Consider the following 19,284-nt stretch of genomic DNA (forward strand, 5'->3'; position numbering starts at 1 on the left):
AAAAAGACACCTGTTAAATTAGTAAGGGCACATACACATGCCACTGTTAGTATGAGTATACCTATCCAATGAAAGAAAAACATTTTTTGAATTCAAGAAACATCAAGAGGAAAATTTCACTACATCATTACCTTTGTACTAAAATTCCTTAAGATGTCTTTGGATTTATATTACTAAAGCTTGTTAATTTTTTCTTTTGCTAAAAAAGTACATTGCAAGCTTTTTTCCCCAAACATCCTCCTCCTCCCAAAGGAGTTTTTCTCCCAGGGAAACAAAAAGTATATGTGTGTGCATGGAGTAGTCGGTACTTTAAAAAAAAAAAAAAAAGCTGTCTATCAATGAGGTGATTCCCTACAAAACCAAAAAAACGAACAAAACCCCCTGATTTTTTTTGCACAGCCCCCAAGATACAAAACTTCAGTGACACACCAAGTGTGACTGTCTGAATATGAAACTCTTAGATCAAAAAAATTCAAATTAAGACTAAAGATGAACAAAGCTATCACTAAAGCTTTCTTTAGAAAAGTCAGGTTTAAGAATCGCAGAAGAAACATGTGTCACATGCAAGCTTTTACCAGCGGGGAGGCGGGGGGAAGGTAATCGCCTTTGTGAAGATACTGCTAGGTACAGGTACCGTCTTGTTTTTAAATTTTGCCTGTGTGTACCCAGATCTGGCATCTCTTACGTGTCTTGGCTCTCTTTCTCTCCATGTAATGAGCCCTGTCCCATGGAGCAATGTCAGCTCAGGGAAAATGCAGCTCCCTCACCACCCACTGAAGACTTCCAATAAAAAACCCCACCCTCACTTAGTTCAATAAAATCAGGACGGTAATACTCAACAATGAAATAGGAATAAGTAGTGAAGAGAGGTCAGGTTTATTCAACCGAATATAAACACCCAGGAGGAAAAAGCAAACAAACAAATCCCACAACACATAATAAGCAGAACATAAACAGAACTAAATCAATCATTGCAAAACCCACAAATTATAAACTAGGTTCTAAGTTTACAAGGAATACAGTTTAAGCAAGATAAAAACCTTACGTATTAGAGAGTTCTTTGTCTCAGCCAGCTGCTGCCAGCTTGTCTGTCTGTCTTTCAATTTCTCAGAAAGGTGTGTGTGAAAATCTAAATGAAATAAAACAAATACATTTTAGAGACAGCTCTTTTCCTCCTTTTCTTCCATTCACCTTTGGTGTAATACAGCCAAGAGAATGTTTCACCTCCTCCCACCCAAAGCATTCCTGAGTAATAACAAAATACATTGCTCATTATTATCTAGAGATCGAGAGTCCTTTTATCTTGTTACTAATGACATATAAAAAGGCAGACTGAGCAGCAGTAGTACTGGTGAAATCTTGCTGTGCGGGAGGTACATATACCCGCTGTCAGTACCATTAGCCACAGAAAGGACAGATTGCTTGAAAATCTGGCCGTAACACGTGCACTGGAATTTAACCTGAAGTCCATGAGAGTTTCCACACATGCTGTACAGTAGGTATTTAAGATCATACTAACTTATTTTCAGTATATTATCTATTACTCCTGTGGCCAAATACATATCATTACATCCTTCTAAAAGATAAGTTTTATTATCTAAAAACAGACTCTTAAGATACATTTGGAAAATGGACACTTTCAGCTGTTATAAATCACTTCTTACATGCTGATTGCAGCAGCATGATGACTTTTACATTGACTATCAACATAATCAGGCTCATTCTGCTGCATCTCAACTAGACATGAACCAGTGAAACTGCACTGTTGCAAGGATGGCAATTTTTTTTCTTTTTTGACTTGTAAACACTGTTCAGCCTTAGGAGGACAGATTTTATATATATATATATATATATAAAAATAAATAACCCTTTAGTTTTGAATAGTGTTTCTCTGCTTAAAAAGAAAACAGGTTTCTTTTGGTTATACAACTAATTAAAATATACCTGGATTTTGAAAACATGAAGTAATGATGCAGTCCTATTTTGCAAAGCACGAAATCAGTTGAAAATTGTTATTGAATTTCCTAACAGGAGAGTTTTCAGATGTAGTAAATACAAAACATAAAACCTATTTTTATTCTTTTACATGAATATCCTTGCACAAACCAGTAATGCAAGAAGCCTAATAAGTAACGTACGATTACTTCAATTTTTGTTCTCCACTGCCTTTAAGGCTTCACTGGGAGATTATTGGACTTGGTATATCTCAGGTACAAATCCTGAATAATTTTTATAGGGTAACAATTAATCTTGCACCCAAGATTCACCAGAATCAACAATGAAAATGTGTTCTGTATACCACAGTAATTTATTGTATGCAAAGAAAAAAAGACAATGCATTGACACTCAGAGATATGAAAACATCTGACCAAAACAACAGAAAATAAACCACTTTGCATGTTAAAAATGTAAGACAACAAATTAGCTATTTGTTGGGAGCACAAATAATTTGGACCTAAAACGCCTACAACAGAAATAATGTGAAAGAATGACAGCTCCTGAGTTTTACATTGCTGGCTTTGGGGGTAAAAGGCAATTTTAAGGGACAAGTTATACTTTTACAAACAATAAAAACCAGACAGAGTTTGGTTCCTTGCCACAATGGAATTCAGGTTTGATGTGGTACGACTATAAGTCATCTTTCCACTGAAAGATAATTCTAAGGACAACATGCAAGTGAAGCAAAGATATGCAAAGTGCAGAGCACAATGACCGTCAGCATAAAAACCGTGGTAAATTAAAAAAAAACCCAAAACATTGCCAATTTCTTCATTTTGGTGTTACCAGCAATTTTCCCTAAAATACAATACCAAAAGTTAATGATTTTTTTTTTCATGTTTTAAAATAGGAGAAATTAAATGTAAGTAAATACACGCATACACAGGACTCTATCACAAAGGAAGTAATGGAATTGTTTCACAAAGCTTTTTTTTTTCCCCTCTCTCCTTTTTATGTGAAAATGTGTTCAAATGCTTAAATGCAGTGCAATTCTTCTGTGGTACTTGGAATTAATTGTTTTAATAGAAGTTTTGCTTTCATTTCTCTTTCAAGAGAAAAAAAACTGAATTAATCCATCAACCGTCTACCTATTGACATTTTAGCACATTAGCCTTCAAGCTTGTGTATGTTACTGAATCTCCTATTTTCTCTTCTTACCTCTCTGTGGCCACCTTGGGATATTTGACCCTTACAATTACAAAGGGTATAGATGAGGACAACAAACTGTTCCCCCAAGGAAGCTGAGCCATCCCTCTTTTTCATGTGAAACATCTGAAACTAATAGCTAAAACCTAAGTCTCCAGGCTCTGTTTCCTCAACAATTAAAAAAAAGTTTATTAGCAATGCCCAAAGGAGAGATTAATTTAAATGTTGAGACACTTTAAAAATAGCGTCATCCGAAGCGAAGTCTCCACGGGTATTACCTTCCTTTGGCACTCACAGGGAGTTAAACCCAATTGCATTTAGGGTTATCTCTAGCAGCTACGCTCAGAATCAATCATCCTCATGAGGACTATTGTTCTAACTAATCTACTTAGTAGGCTTTTATTCAGATTTAGTAGAGTCTTTTATAAAAAAACATCTCAAAGGGATAGTAATGGATTTTGCAATTATCAGACAGGAAAGAATAGACTATGACCTACAATCTTTGGCCTTGCCAAAAATTAGGAAAAAAAATCTTTTGTAAGTAAATCTTTAGATCATTAAGTTAATTTTAGTCCCTATCAGACACCACACTTGACTTCTGGGAAAAGTAAAACCTGTGTGAATTTACTACGCTCTCCCCTCATGCATTCCTCTGAAACCCAAGCCCCCCAATGGCCACAGGTCCGTTTGCTCCGGCAGTAAGTGCCAGAAAGAAATCTGCTTCCTGTACACTACGTCCGAAGCTGAAGGAGTAGCAGCTTTTGGCTCGCTGTCTCAAGTCCCAGTTTAAGTTAAAATCAATGCTGATACAGCTAATTTTAAATAATAGTATAAATACTAGCAACACTTTTTGAAAATTGAGAAAACAAATACTCTCCTGTGAGGCATACGAGGTTCAGACTAGCTGCTTGTCTTCTGCACTTCATTCCGCGAGCTCATTTCCTTCTCCTTTCCTCACAGCAGCCTCTTCAGAATCTGATACTCTGCTTCTGCCATTCTATTACTTTTTAGTGTTTATCTAATTTCCCTCACAGCCCAACAGTCTCCCACGAGGCCTGGCACACTGACAAGACCCGCACGACGTCTTCTTGCTGCCCGACAGAACGGCTGACAAGGAAAGGTTGTCATTACCCTCCCAGTTTTCATTGCCTCTGTCGCTCTGCTGTGCGACCAGCGGTCAGGAGGCGCGTCGGAATGCCACGCAGTCGGAGGTCCTGCTCATCGGGTCCCACCGCAGAGCACGCTTGGGCCCCACAGGACACGTCTTTCTCACAGCCAGGAGGCTGATCACCAAATGTTGTGTTGTTCTTAATGCGTGGTTCCTCTTTTGAGCTGGCCTAACGATGACTCACAGCTGTTACCCACCCAGGAGCAAGCATCACTCCTACCTCTTCTCTCTCTCCCCCCCAGCCTCAGTTTTCTTCTTCCTTCAGAATTTTCCCTGTCATAATCCTGACTGAATGGATGCTTCCAACTATGCAAAATGAATTTTCAACCTTACTAGTTTAGCTAGGTATTCTGGAATTTCACCTTTTTAGGTGAATTCTATTCTAAACTCTATTCTAAATTCTAAATTCTATTCTAAATTCTATTCTAAATTCTATTCTAAAATTCTATAATTTCCCCATAGGCTTCACTAAAAGCTTGGCTACCAATCACACAGTATAGATCCACCCTTTAAGATAACAGCACTTTGTTTATGATTGAGGGTGTGTGTGTTTGTTTTTTACAGCATGAAAACTTTTTGTATTTTGTAAGGCTTGCTTCCTCCACCCATAATTCTTATGCCTCTCTGTCAACTTTCATCTAGAAAATAACTGTGGAACTTTAAATATGACCAGAGCCTAAATAACCTCCTAAGCTCAGTTCTCAGTTTCCCTCTTCTATTTATCAAAGTGGCATAACCAATTTTTACTGGTAGTCTATACTAAAAAGATGGTTTATTTTTTTAAAGTAGCACTTCAGAAGCATTAAAAAAAAGATTTTACAAATAAATATCCTTAATTTCTCAAGCTGTTTCCCCTCCCTCCCAATATTCACGCAAAAACGCCCAGTAACGAATACTTGCTCTATTTCTGTCACAACAACGTGGCTGTGGTTTGTCCCAATTGTCTCCGATTTCCTCTCTATTGAACACTTTCAATGAGCAAAAGTTGCTCCTCTGTTATTAGCAATTTTCATTGTTATTTGCTCCATGTTTATTACTGATCTTTATGGTTTTGGAGGAATAGGACAAAAAACGTAACTAACCATAATTAGGAAAAAGAGCCAGTAATACAAAAATCATGCACAAAAGTTTGGGAATATGGACTGTTCTGCAATAAAAGGGACACACAATTTTTCTTTTCCTGTATTGTCTTGACAGAATTACTATCAGCTGTTTTACTCTATGATGTTCTATTGCACATTTTATATCCAATGTTTTGTTTGATCTTTTACAAATGTTGTATTCATTTTTCTCCCCCCTGAAGCACATTCACCAAGCCGATGAAAAGCTTTACCTGCATAGTAAACTAGCAGGTCTCAAGAAGAATTATTCTCCAATACAAAATATCCACAAGGCATATTTTATTTTTGGAAAGTATATATTTAATATATTAACACCACCAAACATTCATGCAAGATTGACAAACACTACAAAGGAAAACCACTCAAGTTCGAGTACATTTCAAAGCTTATTATACCTCAGTGAACTCAAGAGTAAATACACCATTTTCCCTCTCCTCAGTCTACCAAAGGTAAGGCTACAAAGTGGGAGCTGGAAGAATTTTTGACTCACATTGCTATTTATGACGTCCTAAATATTACCAAACATGACCAACAACAGATCTATTGCACCAGGAGCTGGATTTTCCAAGCACATTGCCCTTGTCTGCTATACAGAATCAACTGAGCAATTAGCTACATTAGAGTCAACAGTACAGGACTTAAAAAGACAAATACCTTCATTTTGTATTTTAATTTCCTGTGGACTAATAAAAACATTAGGATGTACTAGTACCATACGAATCACAGGGACATGCATAATTCAGATCAGCAGTTAGTAGGGTGCATAGACATGTCCATCTCTTTGTGCCAAAGTCTGTCTACACTTATGAACTCAAAGTGAACTGAAACTAAATTTCAAGTGGATTTAAGTCAAATTAAATGGTTTCTACCTGTCTTATTTCAAAAAAGAATTAAGTACAGGCCCTCTTAAGTCCAAATGTGTCTACATAGGAGTTTCAACCAATTTTACAATATCATTTTAAAATCATGCCATTAAATCACTGGTAATTTTGATGAAACTTCTCAAATGCCCGTAAATAGTCAAGCCCTAACATCTAAGATATTCCTAATTGCCTCTCAATTCAGCACGGTCATTGACTCACATAAAAAGAAAAACTTTAAGTGAAACTTCTGAACATTCTTACACTTCCTCATGCTGTTTCCTTCTGGTTTTGTTTTGCTTTGCCTTTTAAAGTAAGGGTCAATTTAACAACTATTCTGTCATGCTGGTAGGAATGGGTTAGTATCCCCATACAGGTCAATGACTCAGCTATGGGTCAATAGCCACATAAATTTATAAAACCATAAGGAACAATCCTCATGAGAATAATTTATTAAAAAAAAAAAATAAGAAAAGCTTCAGTCTGAAGTAGCAACTACAGGTATTCTAATGTTGCTTTCTCTGTCTTTAATACCTCTTCCATGCAAGTCTTTCTCCCAAAAAACACTGTACTATTAGTTGAGCCTCTGTTCCAATGACTATATTTTTAGATCACTTAATGCCTGGAAAGACCAATGTCTGAATTATTAGGCTAATGTGGGGAATTTAAATTACTTAGTTTCTACTGTAGTGCAAACTAAACAGTTCCCAGTGAAAGCATAACTTCTTCAAATCTAGCTATTTGGGGAGGGGAAATCACTAAATGCAGTATCCTTATATAAATGTAGTGATGAAACTCACATTAACCAAGTTTTACAACAAAAGCGGCCAGGTACAAAGTTTAAATTTAGAGGGGACTATATGCATTGTACTACAACCAATCAACGCTTCAATTAAAGCGCCCACTGCTGTTCCTTGTCACTTTTCGCAGCGCACAAAACCACGTAAATAAAAACTGTACAGAGAAGGCTAAAAAGAAATTCTGAAAAGAATTCCTTAAAAACAAATTTTCCCCTTATTGTGGGATACATATTGACATCCTGTACTTTTTCAGCTTGAAAGTGTAAAGAAAGTATTAGTCAACCAAGATGCTACTAAAAATTATCTGCCACTTACTACTTTGCTGCTTCTTTTGTAAGGGAATAAACCAAAGTTAGCTGCTCTTGGTAAGATTGCACTTGTTTTGATTTATCAGCTAATGTCAGCAGAATGGAGCACCGTGACAGCTTTGAAATAAACATGAAGGGATTAACAAAACAATGGAAAGAAGGTTTTCCAGTGCAAGAAAGCAATTCTAATAGCTCTAAATTATTATAACCACATGTTGGGTGTTGCACCACCCCGCACCTCCTCCAAAACAAAGAAAAAAAAGCAAACCACCAAAACATGATTTCTTCTGTCAAAAGAACAGCATAAAGCTAAGAGAGATGGACAAAAAAGGCAAGAAGGACCAAAGTGCTACCACGTTAGTCCTACTGACATATGAGGCCTTTATTTCAGCCACCTGAATATTCCACAGGCCCTACAAGTTCCTGTATGCTTCTAACACTGCAGCTCACTGCTCATTTAAAATCAAGCAAGCCTCCAAAAATATCAAGAAACACTACACCAAATGCATAAAGTTGTGTTCCAAGGGAGCTGGTGATTGAGATGAATGTTCTAGCAATAATGCTATCTTACAAAACAAAACAAAGAAGCTCTTAAAGTAATAACTTCAGCATCTGACTTCCTCATTTATACAGTTATGGTCTTCACTGTTAAAAATTATTGTTTGTTTTTGAATCGTTAGGGCAAGTTAATTAATTGATGAGTCTCAACCACCTTTAGACCTACTTTTACTTACTGATCTCTCTTTCTACAGCAAGTTCTATTGAGGGATGGGGAAAATCAAATTACAGCTTTCAAATAATTTAGTAGGTAAAATCTAATTTGTCATCTGTGCCTGTAAACAATTTTGAAGAACTAAAAACTGACACACAATTCACAAGACGACAAGTAGACAAACTTACTGTCTTACTGTGTTATTTGTTAGGGAAAAAAATTACAAAGGACAAGATTTCAATCTCAAATTTTACCACCTACCTCTTCAGCCTCTATAATAAGATCACCTATAGCTTTGAAACAAAATTATTCTCAGTACTCTTTGACAAAGAATGTAAATACAACCTGTAGCGAGTCAGATCAAAGATCTTTTATCACATCTCTAGCATAAGGAAAAGCATAAAACTGGAGTAAACATATGAAGATAATCCTTCAGAATAGTCTCTGAAACTCCAGGAGTTTGTTTCTCAGATTTCCTAAAATTTTTTTTCAACCGCCCTGGTTGGATTTTTCTTCCACCAATTTCTCAAGTCTGGCTTTGAACCAGTGTAAATTGCAAGTATTTACAAAGTCCAGGGACAAGAAGTCCAACAACTTCCCTGAATGTTACATGAAGTAGATTTTTGGTTTGTGTTCCCCCCCCTCCCCGGTCCCCCGGATCTACCATTTGCTATTTTGATGTTGTATAGTTCCTATGTGGGGGGAAAAAGCAGTGAACAGTCATTCCTTATTCCCATTCTCTATGTCACTCCCCACTGCACAGACTCCCATCATGTCACCAGTCGCTGGAATTTTTTTTTTTTTAACGTTAAAGAGTATTAAAATATTAAAGCCATCTTCACAAGGAAACTATGCCATACTTTGGGTAACCTATCACACTGGCTCTTACCGTTGCAGTTCTACTATATCATTCTTTAAATGGAAGAATGATAATTCAACATATTGTTCAAGGTATGGACATCCTACACCCCTTATGCAACGGCAGCGATGATATTTTCTGTTCTGTTCTTTATATAAACTTTCCCCTGGTTCCTCCAGTTTGTTGTAATAAGGGAGTTGTTTCCATTCTTGTAATATTGTATGGATATCCTTTCATAAGATTGTCCACCATCACACTAACATAACTCTCCTGAAAGAGAATTCAAAGCCCATCATATTTCCTCAACAATTATTTATTTCACCTGCTGTTTTCTCTCCCACTCATTCAGCATCGTGAGATTCTTAAGGAAATTTTTCACTGTCTTTGTCTTCACTACCCTGGATAACACCTGACATACAGAAAATGCTTGTCTCAGTATGTATCTCTTTTCCCAGCTCATTTAAAACCAATAAGGTTGCGCAAGAATGGAACAGCAAAGCGCACGACGAGGCTGTAACACACTCAAAAAACCAGACAAATTCACCTGTTTTATGTAACAACGTACATTGACCTTACATGTCATGGTAGCTGCTTCCCTCTGCATACAGCATAGGCTAGCAATAAATTCACTCATCTGTTTCCCCATACATAGAATCTACCCTTAAGGACTCTGCCCACTCTCCACAAACTAAGCAGTTTATAGAAGAGCAGGAGAATTGCCTGCAGAAGACAGACATACATAAACGTATCACAAGTTCATGCTGTGTGCTGTTAGAGAGAAAGCACTAGCCACAGTGACTCAACAGGGATAACATTTTACAGTAAATAGATGCTCTCTACATGTACCAGAAGGATATTTATGATGAGAAAAACACTGCAATATATTCTATGTAAGGTACAAATACTGAGTCATGTGCTGGGCAACCTAGTTTCCTTTTCATTTTACGTGTATTTTTAGTTATTCGCCATTGATTTGTGTCTTCATTAAGACCTCGAGGATATGTCCTTTTCAAGTCTGCTAGAGACTGAATGGACATATGATGCTTTCTAAAGAATACCCAGGCATTTTTCCCCAGTGTTCTCTCTCTCAAAGCTAATAGGAGCTCAACTGAAGAGCAAACAAGCATCATTTGTTCTACCTCTATCTTATCCTTTCTTCACAGGAATTTAAAGGCAAATGTGAAATAGAATGAACACCAACAAATGCATCAACTGGTAAGCACAGTCTAATGACTACAATCAACAAAGGAAAGCAGACTACCTGCTCTCCGCTTCCTGCCCCCGCGTTCTGCAGTTGGCAATGCTAGCAGTATTCTGTATATCTCATTTTTGCGACTGAATTTATATACAAATACTGTATGAATACTAGGATGATTTTTAAAGAAGTGGTGTCATTCATTTCCAGAACCTTGTGGGATGGCATATAACACTTTATGTTGACACTTAAGGAGATTATATTGATTTCAAATAGAAAAGACAAGCCACCCAAGAAAAAAAAAGCCCTTTTAAGTGCCTCTGATCGTGCAGAAGGTGCATTAGAAGGGTTTCCTTTTTGGAGAATTCTGAGCTTAATTCGAAACAAGTGCAAACTTCTAATTGTTCTCGAACCTGAAATGTAATGTCAGTGAAATGAGGTCCACTGTTGTCAATTTTTAGCATTTTTTGTTTTGCCCCTTCTCTACCACTGAATTAAGTTACAACATTAGATTTTGTATAATAAACATGCACCAAATATTGCAAAATGACCTAGCTTCAAATGCAGGCTCAACTACAGTAATGATCTTGATAATTATATTAGGACAGTCTAGGTTTCCCTACAGCTCTCTGTTTTTCAAATTTAAAGAGAGTTATGTGCGTGATGACAGCTCTGTGTGCTCCTAAGACTATTCTTACTTTATCCTGTCTACTTTCACATGCTCCACAAATTCAGTTTTAAGCTGCAGTTTTCCAGTACTTTGTCAATCACAGTTTATCAAATGCGTTCTGCTAAGGCAGCTGTCAGGACAAGATTCAGCAATGACAAGCTGTCTTAGCTCCTGTTCATTCTATCCTTAAGTCACCAACTCGTATTTTTATCTCTGAGGAAGAGAAATACTCTGGCTAGAAAAGGCTCTACCCTGTTCACTAAACAGGCAGTTGAGCCACTATGTTGGCAAGGCTCCTGATCAACAGAACCAGGAGTATCAGTAAATTCTCAGCAGCCCATTTATGCCTACTTTCTCCTTATCATAAGTGGTATTCTGAAAATACTACTGGCACTCTGCACATAGAAGTGATTGAGTAAAAAGATACAGTGCAGGTTGTCAATTTATCCTGAAACAGTCTCTAGTGGGTAGAGAAAAGCCATCTAAACCATAGCAGAAGACAGTGCTATTACACAGAAATGCCAAATTCCCCACAAAACACTCCAGACAAAATTCTGGCCTCTGTTACACACCCCCCAAACGATGACAGCATACATCACTATTTGTGTGTATAGTGAAAGACCAGTGCACACTTTCTTATATTTTCTTACAAATCCTGGCAATTAAGAACTGCATTGCATCTCACTCTGCATGAATGTTGTAAGTGATATTTCATAAAGGCTAAAACTGGGATTATGACAAACTTGCCTTTTAGCATTGTGCTACCAACTACAATACCTAAAAGAATGTTCACTTATAATGACAAAACATGACTGTGAAAGAAGTATAAATCTGATTTTTCCTCCCTCCACAGTTATTATAATGGAAATGCCACAAGAATAAGGCAGTACACAGACAGCTTATCTCTAAATATTTTAGTTGATCAAGATGAGTGCTCTTTGATCCTATACATGGCCTGATGAAGGAGGGAGTTTGAAAAGCAGATCCAGTGTTAACCTATATCAAACCCTTCTGCTTTGAAGGGAACAGAATGAAGAAAGTTTCATTCTTCATTAAAGAGGAAGCAAGAAGGCGGCGAGGTAGGGACCTGAATTTCAGAAGTGCACCAGTTTACTGCATTTATTTCCTGCACCAGTTCAGGTTAACAGAAAACAAGTTGTATTTGAAACAGGCTGTCATTTGAAACCTGATCTTATATGAACGTATGACAAAATTTTCAATTGTTGTCCATCTTCTAAGTGTTCATCATTGTCTATTTATGCCATATAAGAAGGAACAGAACAATAAATGGGCCACAGTAGTCTCAAAACTAAGAAAAAAATCATTAGGATATTAACAAGTGACATCGAACTACCTTAAAACAATGTGTCATTGTCAACTTTAGCACGAGATACAGTTAGAAACAGAGCCAGAGGCAAGACTAAGGGTGCAGGAAGAAGTCAGAGACAGGACCACAGCATGCAAACACGTCAACAAGCAGCTTGGGAATAGCTGGCCTGACATCGTTTCATAGCACTGTAGATTGTTTTTGTGACAGACCAAACTGAAATCAGAAGTACACAAAGGACTGTTGCATCTTAGCAACACTCCCTAACTCCCTCGTAGGGTAGCTATTTTTGTATCACGATTCTTAAGGTCCCAGATAAAGCAAACAATAAAGCAAATGAGAGAATTTAAGTTTCATTTATAACCTATATCCTCAGGTAGCTGAGCAGGGACGTTTTGCTTTTTTAAAAGGAATCTCTTCCACCTATTAAATGGTGCATTTCATTGTATCACATACCTGCGTTAAGAATTTGGGTATCTGTGAGTATAATGCAGACAATGTTCAGAGTTCATAATGTATCTGAGGGCAAAATGATGGTGGATGACCTTACTGAAAGACTAAGATGAGCATTACAATCAAATGGGACCAACCTTTGTCAGTATGTCTGATCAACTCACAGAAACTGTTAACATTTCAGTCCTACTGACTAGCAGAATGTGTAGAACATGAAGGACCTTGAAATTAAAGCACCAACAGAAAAAGATCAAGAACATGTAAATGACAAGTTTTATGTTTTTCAGCTTTACAGAGAAGAACCAGATGTCTCTAAGTAGTTTTCTCTCTTTTATTAGCTTATCAGTAACATTCTTTTGTGTGTGTAGGTATACAAAAGTATGTGTTTTTCCATTAGAATAAGCTGATAAATGTCTGCTAAAGGCAGAAGTACATATATTGTTATTTCACAGAACTGCCTCTTCCTCTATCACTGAGGACTGAGTACTGTTGACTTTAAATGGTGCTCATTCATTAGTTTTTGCAAAAACTCAGCACTGCCTTTATCATCTCTGACATATTATAGGTAAAAATCCTTAGTTCATGTTTTGATACTCTTTTATTTTTTATTCACAAGTCTGTTTTCAACATCTCTTGTTTTCAATACAAAGCCAAAATTACCTCCTCCTTGTTTCATTGTTCTAACAGTCTTTATCTGACATACTTATTTAGAAAATATGCTTGTGGATGTGGTCCAAATTAATTATCTTATCAGTGTCTATATCAGAGCAATTTATAGGAAGAGGAAAGGTTGGTAAGATATCAAGAGACACACAATTAGACTTCATTAACCCAGAAGAAAATGTATTCCCAGGTAGCTACTGGTAAGGGGCAACACTGTCAAGTTTACAGACACAGAGGTAAAACAGATTAAAAAAAAAAAATGTAGTTGTTATTTCTGATAACAAGACTTCAAAAGTTAACAAAGATGTTGGACAAACAATTCTGCAGAATTGGAGTAGCGTTCTGGGCACTTTGTTTCCCTTAAATATTTCCTCTGTCACCCAAGCTACAGCTGATACAGGTGTCCTACAGAGAGGAATTTGAGGCACAGAGATGGATTTTTTCCTACGGTCTGAGAAAGCTATTTGACTGTAGTTATGTTTCTGTGCTGCTCGAGCTACAGTAAGAAATCCAGCAATCTGCTGCAACAGCTTTGGGGGCTCAAGGGTAGTAGGGTGAAAAAAAAGCTAATCTGAATAAGCCGTAAGAGGTCGGGGGAGGTGGTGGGGTGTTCGTGGTTGCTTTTTTTGTCTCTGATGTTTTGCATCAGGAATAGCTCATCCAAAACAGAGAACCCATTTCTAGAAAATTAAACCTTCTTATGAATCTATTTAAGATTTGAACCATTTCCTTAGAGTAAGTACTCTTACACTTACTTTTATAAGTAAGAAACCGGGGGCACTCTGGCTTGACACCCCTGTACATCCCCACAACAAAAGATAGATAAATCTTTCTAAAACTAGCAGTAGATGGGCGCTCCTGAGTTAGCTAGTCTGCCCAGAGGGATAAGGAAGAAGAAAGCCAACTGGATTTTGAAGTACCCAAGGTCAGAATATGGAGAAAGTAGTAAGGTCCGGTATTCTACAGAAAGAACTTCTGCCTCTCCAGTAGCTTGGGTAGGCACTGAACAGACAGATGAAGTCCGAGTATCTAAACTAACGCAGGAGCAAAGATATGCCGATGGGAACAAAGAATTTGACTGTCAAGAAGTCATCCCAGTGATGGAGTGACTCTGCCTCTTTCAAGTAAACTTGAGATATCTTTTCATTTTAGATGACTAGGCCTTTTACCACTCATGACTCACTGAGACCATTAAAGACCATGTGAGACTCATTAAAGTCACCATTATCTAACTCGGTATTGTATGTCCTAGAGTTGCCATCTGGGACACCTACAGAAGAGTGGAAGAGGAGAAGCAGCATCTTGTGATGCCTCTAGCTATAGCCCTTCCCCCTCTCAACAATCTTCCGCTATAACATGCATAATAACAGAAAACCAGGATTTAAATCTTTGCTCTACAAATGCTCTTCCATTACAAATGGAACTAATGGTCTGAGATAAGCAAGATAAAATTCAGTTAAAACAAACTCTAGGTTAGAGGGTGAGGCAGAAAAGAGCTAATGTTCAGTTATGTAATGGAAAGTAATTTGTCTGATGTATACTGCAGGAACAGATGAAGGTGTCAAGATAAAATCACAAACTGAACATGACGTAACATTGCAAGGAAGTTACTGTTGAACGTATTCGCAAAAGTTTGTACATAACACACCAAAAGTAAAAATACTTTGGCTGAATAATGTATATAAAATTTGAAGTTTAATGATGTAGATAATTTAGAAGATACAGAAGAAAATACTTTGAACATTTATGTGTTTTTAAAACAAAACTTGCAAAAGAGTTGCTTAGTCTGGAGAAGCCAAATGTAGGGTTAGAAAAAAAAGTTGTAGCAGTGACCACTCACTCAACATGTCCATTAATGGTAGGAGAAATACTGACTTAAATTTTGGCAAGACAGATTGATACTGAATGCTCCAAAATATTTTCTAATCAGGAGGTTATTAACAAATGAAACAGAATACCAAGAAAATTGTAGAGCCAGTGTCACTGAATGCTTCCAAGAATAGGTCAGGGAAATATCCAAGGGGTAGCACCCTTGGATGGAAGATGATCGGTCAAAAAAAAATTAAAAAAACCCAAACCCCAATCCACAACAAGAAACAAATACACACGGGGATGACCTTAGGTGTAAACAGAAACCTAAGTTTTTATACTTATTGAGCAAGTTCTTGCTCAGTATAATGACCCTCAGAACTCTTTAATCACCTGACTTTCGTTTGTCAACTGCACAAGAAATTTAAGCACTTCACTTGAGGTTGCAACCTTACTCCAGAAGCAAGGAATATTAGAAACAGCACTCAGCCCAAATATGTACACAAGTTGTTTTGTTGACCTGAACCAGCATGTTCCTTCCAACTCTGTTTCTAGGACTGAATGTAAAAAACAGGATTTTGTTTGTTTATTTTAAAGTGCAACAGTTTAATTCTTTAGCCACCACAGTGATTGGCAGAAGTTCAGCAAATCCTTCAAAGACAGATCCTGTTCCTTGTTCTCCTTTTTTGCTCCGTATATACACCAAATTAATTTAGAAGTTCATACAAAAACTGTACCTCATGTTCACAGCTAGTTTTCCCGGTGAAAATCTGCTTAAAAAGAAACAACATAGGTAGTTTCTGCCTGTTCATTGCATACTCCATGCTGGCATATAAAGGATAAATAAACTAAAAAATCTTCAGGAAAAGTTGGAGTAAGAGCCAGCATATCTGAAAAGACAGTTGAGTAGGTGAGAACACAAACATGCGACAGAACTGGCTACCATTCTGCTAGGGCTGGATCAAAAGCTCCAAGGACCAAGAATCGGAGAGGACTGTCCTGAAGAAATATGTTCAGATTGCAATAGGTGTAGCTGAGCATTTTATTCCTTCAAGGCAAATAAACTTAACACTTCACACACACTTTCAGATAAAGAATTAGATACCATCCAAACACTAAGACTATTTAGAACGAGGCAGAGGAAAGGGCTGGCCCCATATATAGGCCATACTTCCTCTCCTTGACACTCCTCGCATGGCATTCCCGGTACAAGCTTCTACTGTCTTTTTGTGCTGGGCACAAATACTCAACACATCACTATTTTTCTGTGGATCCAAAGAGTGCATTAGGATGGAAAGCATGCTTTATGTATGAAATACTGCATGGAACTTCTAGTTTGCCAGCTAATGCAAAAATACACCAAGAGGTAAATTTAAGAACATAATAAAAAGAACTTCCACATGCCAGTAGTTTGGGGTTTTTTTAGTACTAGCCATTGGACCAATTTACGTCAGTCTGAAAAAAGGAAGAGTTGCTTTGAAGAATAATTTTCCACTCTCAAAGCCTGTAATATCTCCCAAATAAGAGAAAATGACACAATATCTCCCCTCAGAAACAGGCATACTAAAATGTATTCTCTAGATATGGTGCACTTAAATGAACAAGGGATTAACGTGCACAGTATGACAGAATTTTTTTGTACAGCTGTTGAGAAAGCAGAATGAAGAGATGAAGTAACAAGACTCTTCCAAAGAGAGATGTTAGTTAAGGACTGCCAACAAGCTGATCACTGATTCCTGTTTAGTTCTGCAGGAAAGACAAGAGAAAGGTAATAGATATGTATTCCAGACTTCCTCGTAGGCTATATGGAGATTCCGTAATACAGGCGGGAGAAGAGAATTCAAGTGAGTGAACAAGTCACTAGAAATCTGTTTTCTCAACAGTGGCCAGACGATGCCTCAGCCCAGTAGCAATCCCCCAACTGTCATGTCTTTTTTTCTTTTATACTACAATACCGCTGATGTGGCTAGCTAGGGACTGAGTGGTCATTAAACTGGGATGTTAAATATTTCACCAGCGGCCCATGAGCTGTACAATGAGTTGGGCTATTGTGTGGTGCGTTAAAGGTATTCAGTCATCCAGGAGCAAAGGTGTATATTAAACAATTGGATTTAAAACCAAACCTTTACTGTATGAAACGATAGTTATCATTCATAAAGTCTATATAGCTGCTGACCATGTTCCAACACAGAGACATTTACAGTTGTAAAACCAGCACTCTTCCAAAGTAGGGAGTGAACAGAGTTTGGCAATTATGACAAAGCAGAACCTCTGCTTTATGGAGGAAGTTGTAAATGCACTAATTCACCTCTGGACATAGGAATTTTACAAATTAGCATGATACAATTCATACATCCATTGATGAAGCAACCAATGGCACTCAGACATTTTAATTGCTCTTTCACAAGTGAAATGCCTTTTTTGTTTTAGCTTTTTTAGAATTACTGTCACAAGCATTTGCAACTATTTAAGTTTCCACATACCAAATTCTCTTTTTCAGTAACGATAGACCCTACACAATCATCTCGTACATAGAGACCATTGGGAAAATCACACCTATAATACCAATACTTCACAAAAGGTACAACTACAGGGTAAAACATGCTATTTCGGAAAGGTGCAAGTAAACAATGTCACAGCTGAAGTAGTCTTTTTAAAACAAATATGTCAAAGTTTATCTTTATGACCTTTCCTTTTACAAGCTGACACCAACAAACCTTTTTAGGCTGTTGCTTACTGGTCAGCATCTCCAGCATGCATTAAAAAAAAATTACAAATAAGATCTTGTTTACCTCAGACACTTAGACCACACCCAAATTCTCGACAGTGAAGCCAAACCTCCTATTCTCTAGTCAGTGGAGAAAAATAAGCACTCCAGAGACACGTTCAGAGGGAGATCTTGTCCACCTAACTTAGATGAGTGAACTCAACAGAATGGTCTTCCTCTGGCAAGCATCCAAAAGCATTTACCACCCTCTACTGACTCTATAAAGAAATCAAGTGCTTACTTGCAAAATTGCTTCATTAAGCACAAGTTAGGTGCAGAATTATGTGGATTAAACCTGTGCTTTGGACACTTCCTTCTTTTAATCTGCGGAACAGAGTGCAAAAACAACCTCGCTGAAAAAAGTTCTTGCATGACTGGGTAATATAAATTGATACAGCAAGGAAAAATGTTAAATTTAAATGTCACTAAGCATGAACAACCCTTGGCTGCGTTAAGGTATGAGTTGTTCAGCCTAGGCAACAATTCACTGTGAAGAGAACTCAAGGCCTGTGATTAAGCCTACATCCCCACTACGTCAGAAAATTCTAGAGAGCCACTTCCACTACTTTTTACCAAACTCCTGTTCCTTTGTTCCTGGATTCTGAATGTCCAAGGAAGTCCACGCATTGAGAGGCATTCAGATTCCCTAACACATCACTGATTTGAGATAAGAAGCATATAAAGGGCCACAAAATTTAAGTTCATACCCAAAAATCATACTTAATGACTCTTCAAGTGGAAGAAAGAAACCTTTTTGATACTGAAGTAACATACTGACATTTTGAGTAATTGGGAGAACTTACACACAGGATTTGCCATATATGCCATGACAGAGAGGATCTACTGAGAGAACACCTACTACAGTTCCAGTAGATAAGTAACAGTAACTAACAGAACATTCACGTGCTAGACTACTTAGGTATATGTACAGATTCAATGACGTATTATATATTATTGTGTCAGTTCTACTTATGTAGACTGCCCAATTTTATTTCAAGGTATGCAGAGGAAGTTTTTTAATACAATTTTTGAGGATTTAAGTCCTGCATTTTCCCAGAACATCTATGAAGTTCCATGAGTCTTCACCTAAAAATATGAGATTAATGGATCTAAGTGGGAAACTTAGGACAGTAACTACATTGCATATAGCAAATACAATATGTAACTATTGCTGCAGTCTCTCTTACATGAAATTAAGGTACAAAGGAAGTATGAGATACTGAATTAATTTACCTTTAAATATTAGAAGTAGTAAATTTTCTGATCATTTCCAGCTTTCTAAGAATCACCTTAGAAATGCCAAATATGTTAATGTATCTGTACTAGTTAATGCTTTTTTATTCTACAATGTTCTTCACAGGACCTTGTGGTTAATAAACATTATGTAGACTGTTTATTCAGTTTTAAATTTTAATGATCTTGGCTTTC

The 19,284-nt window shown here is 37.2% G+C and overlaps 1 protein-coding gene across 6 annotated transcripts in view; it reads right to left on the minus strand.

Moving 5' to 3' along the window:
* The window catches only part of TENM2 (teneurin transmembrane protein 2), a gene marked incomplete at both ends in the record, with an annotated part of 548,700 nt that overhangs the window by 326,244 nt on the left and 203,172 nt on the right, over positions 1–19,284 (minus strand). For 2 of the 6 annotated variants that reach the window (XM_082006198.1, XM_082006197.1), the window contains one exon: positions 1,046–1,129. The exons of the other annotated variants lie outside the window; for them this stretch is intronic. In XM_082006198.1, the coding sequence (XP_081862324.1) occupies positions 1,046–1,129 (84 nt within the window). The remainder of the gene's footprint in view (positions 1–1,045; positions 1,130–19,284) is intronic. 6 annotated transcript variants of the gene reach the window in all.

Source organism: Phaethon aethereus, assembly GCF_964289735.1.
Source record: "Phaethon aethereus genome assembly, chromosome: 14".
In the NCBI taxonomy this organism is placed as follows: Eukaryota; Metazoa; Chordata; class Aves; order Phaethontiformes; family Phaethontidae; genus Phaethon; species Phaethon aethereus.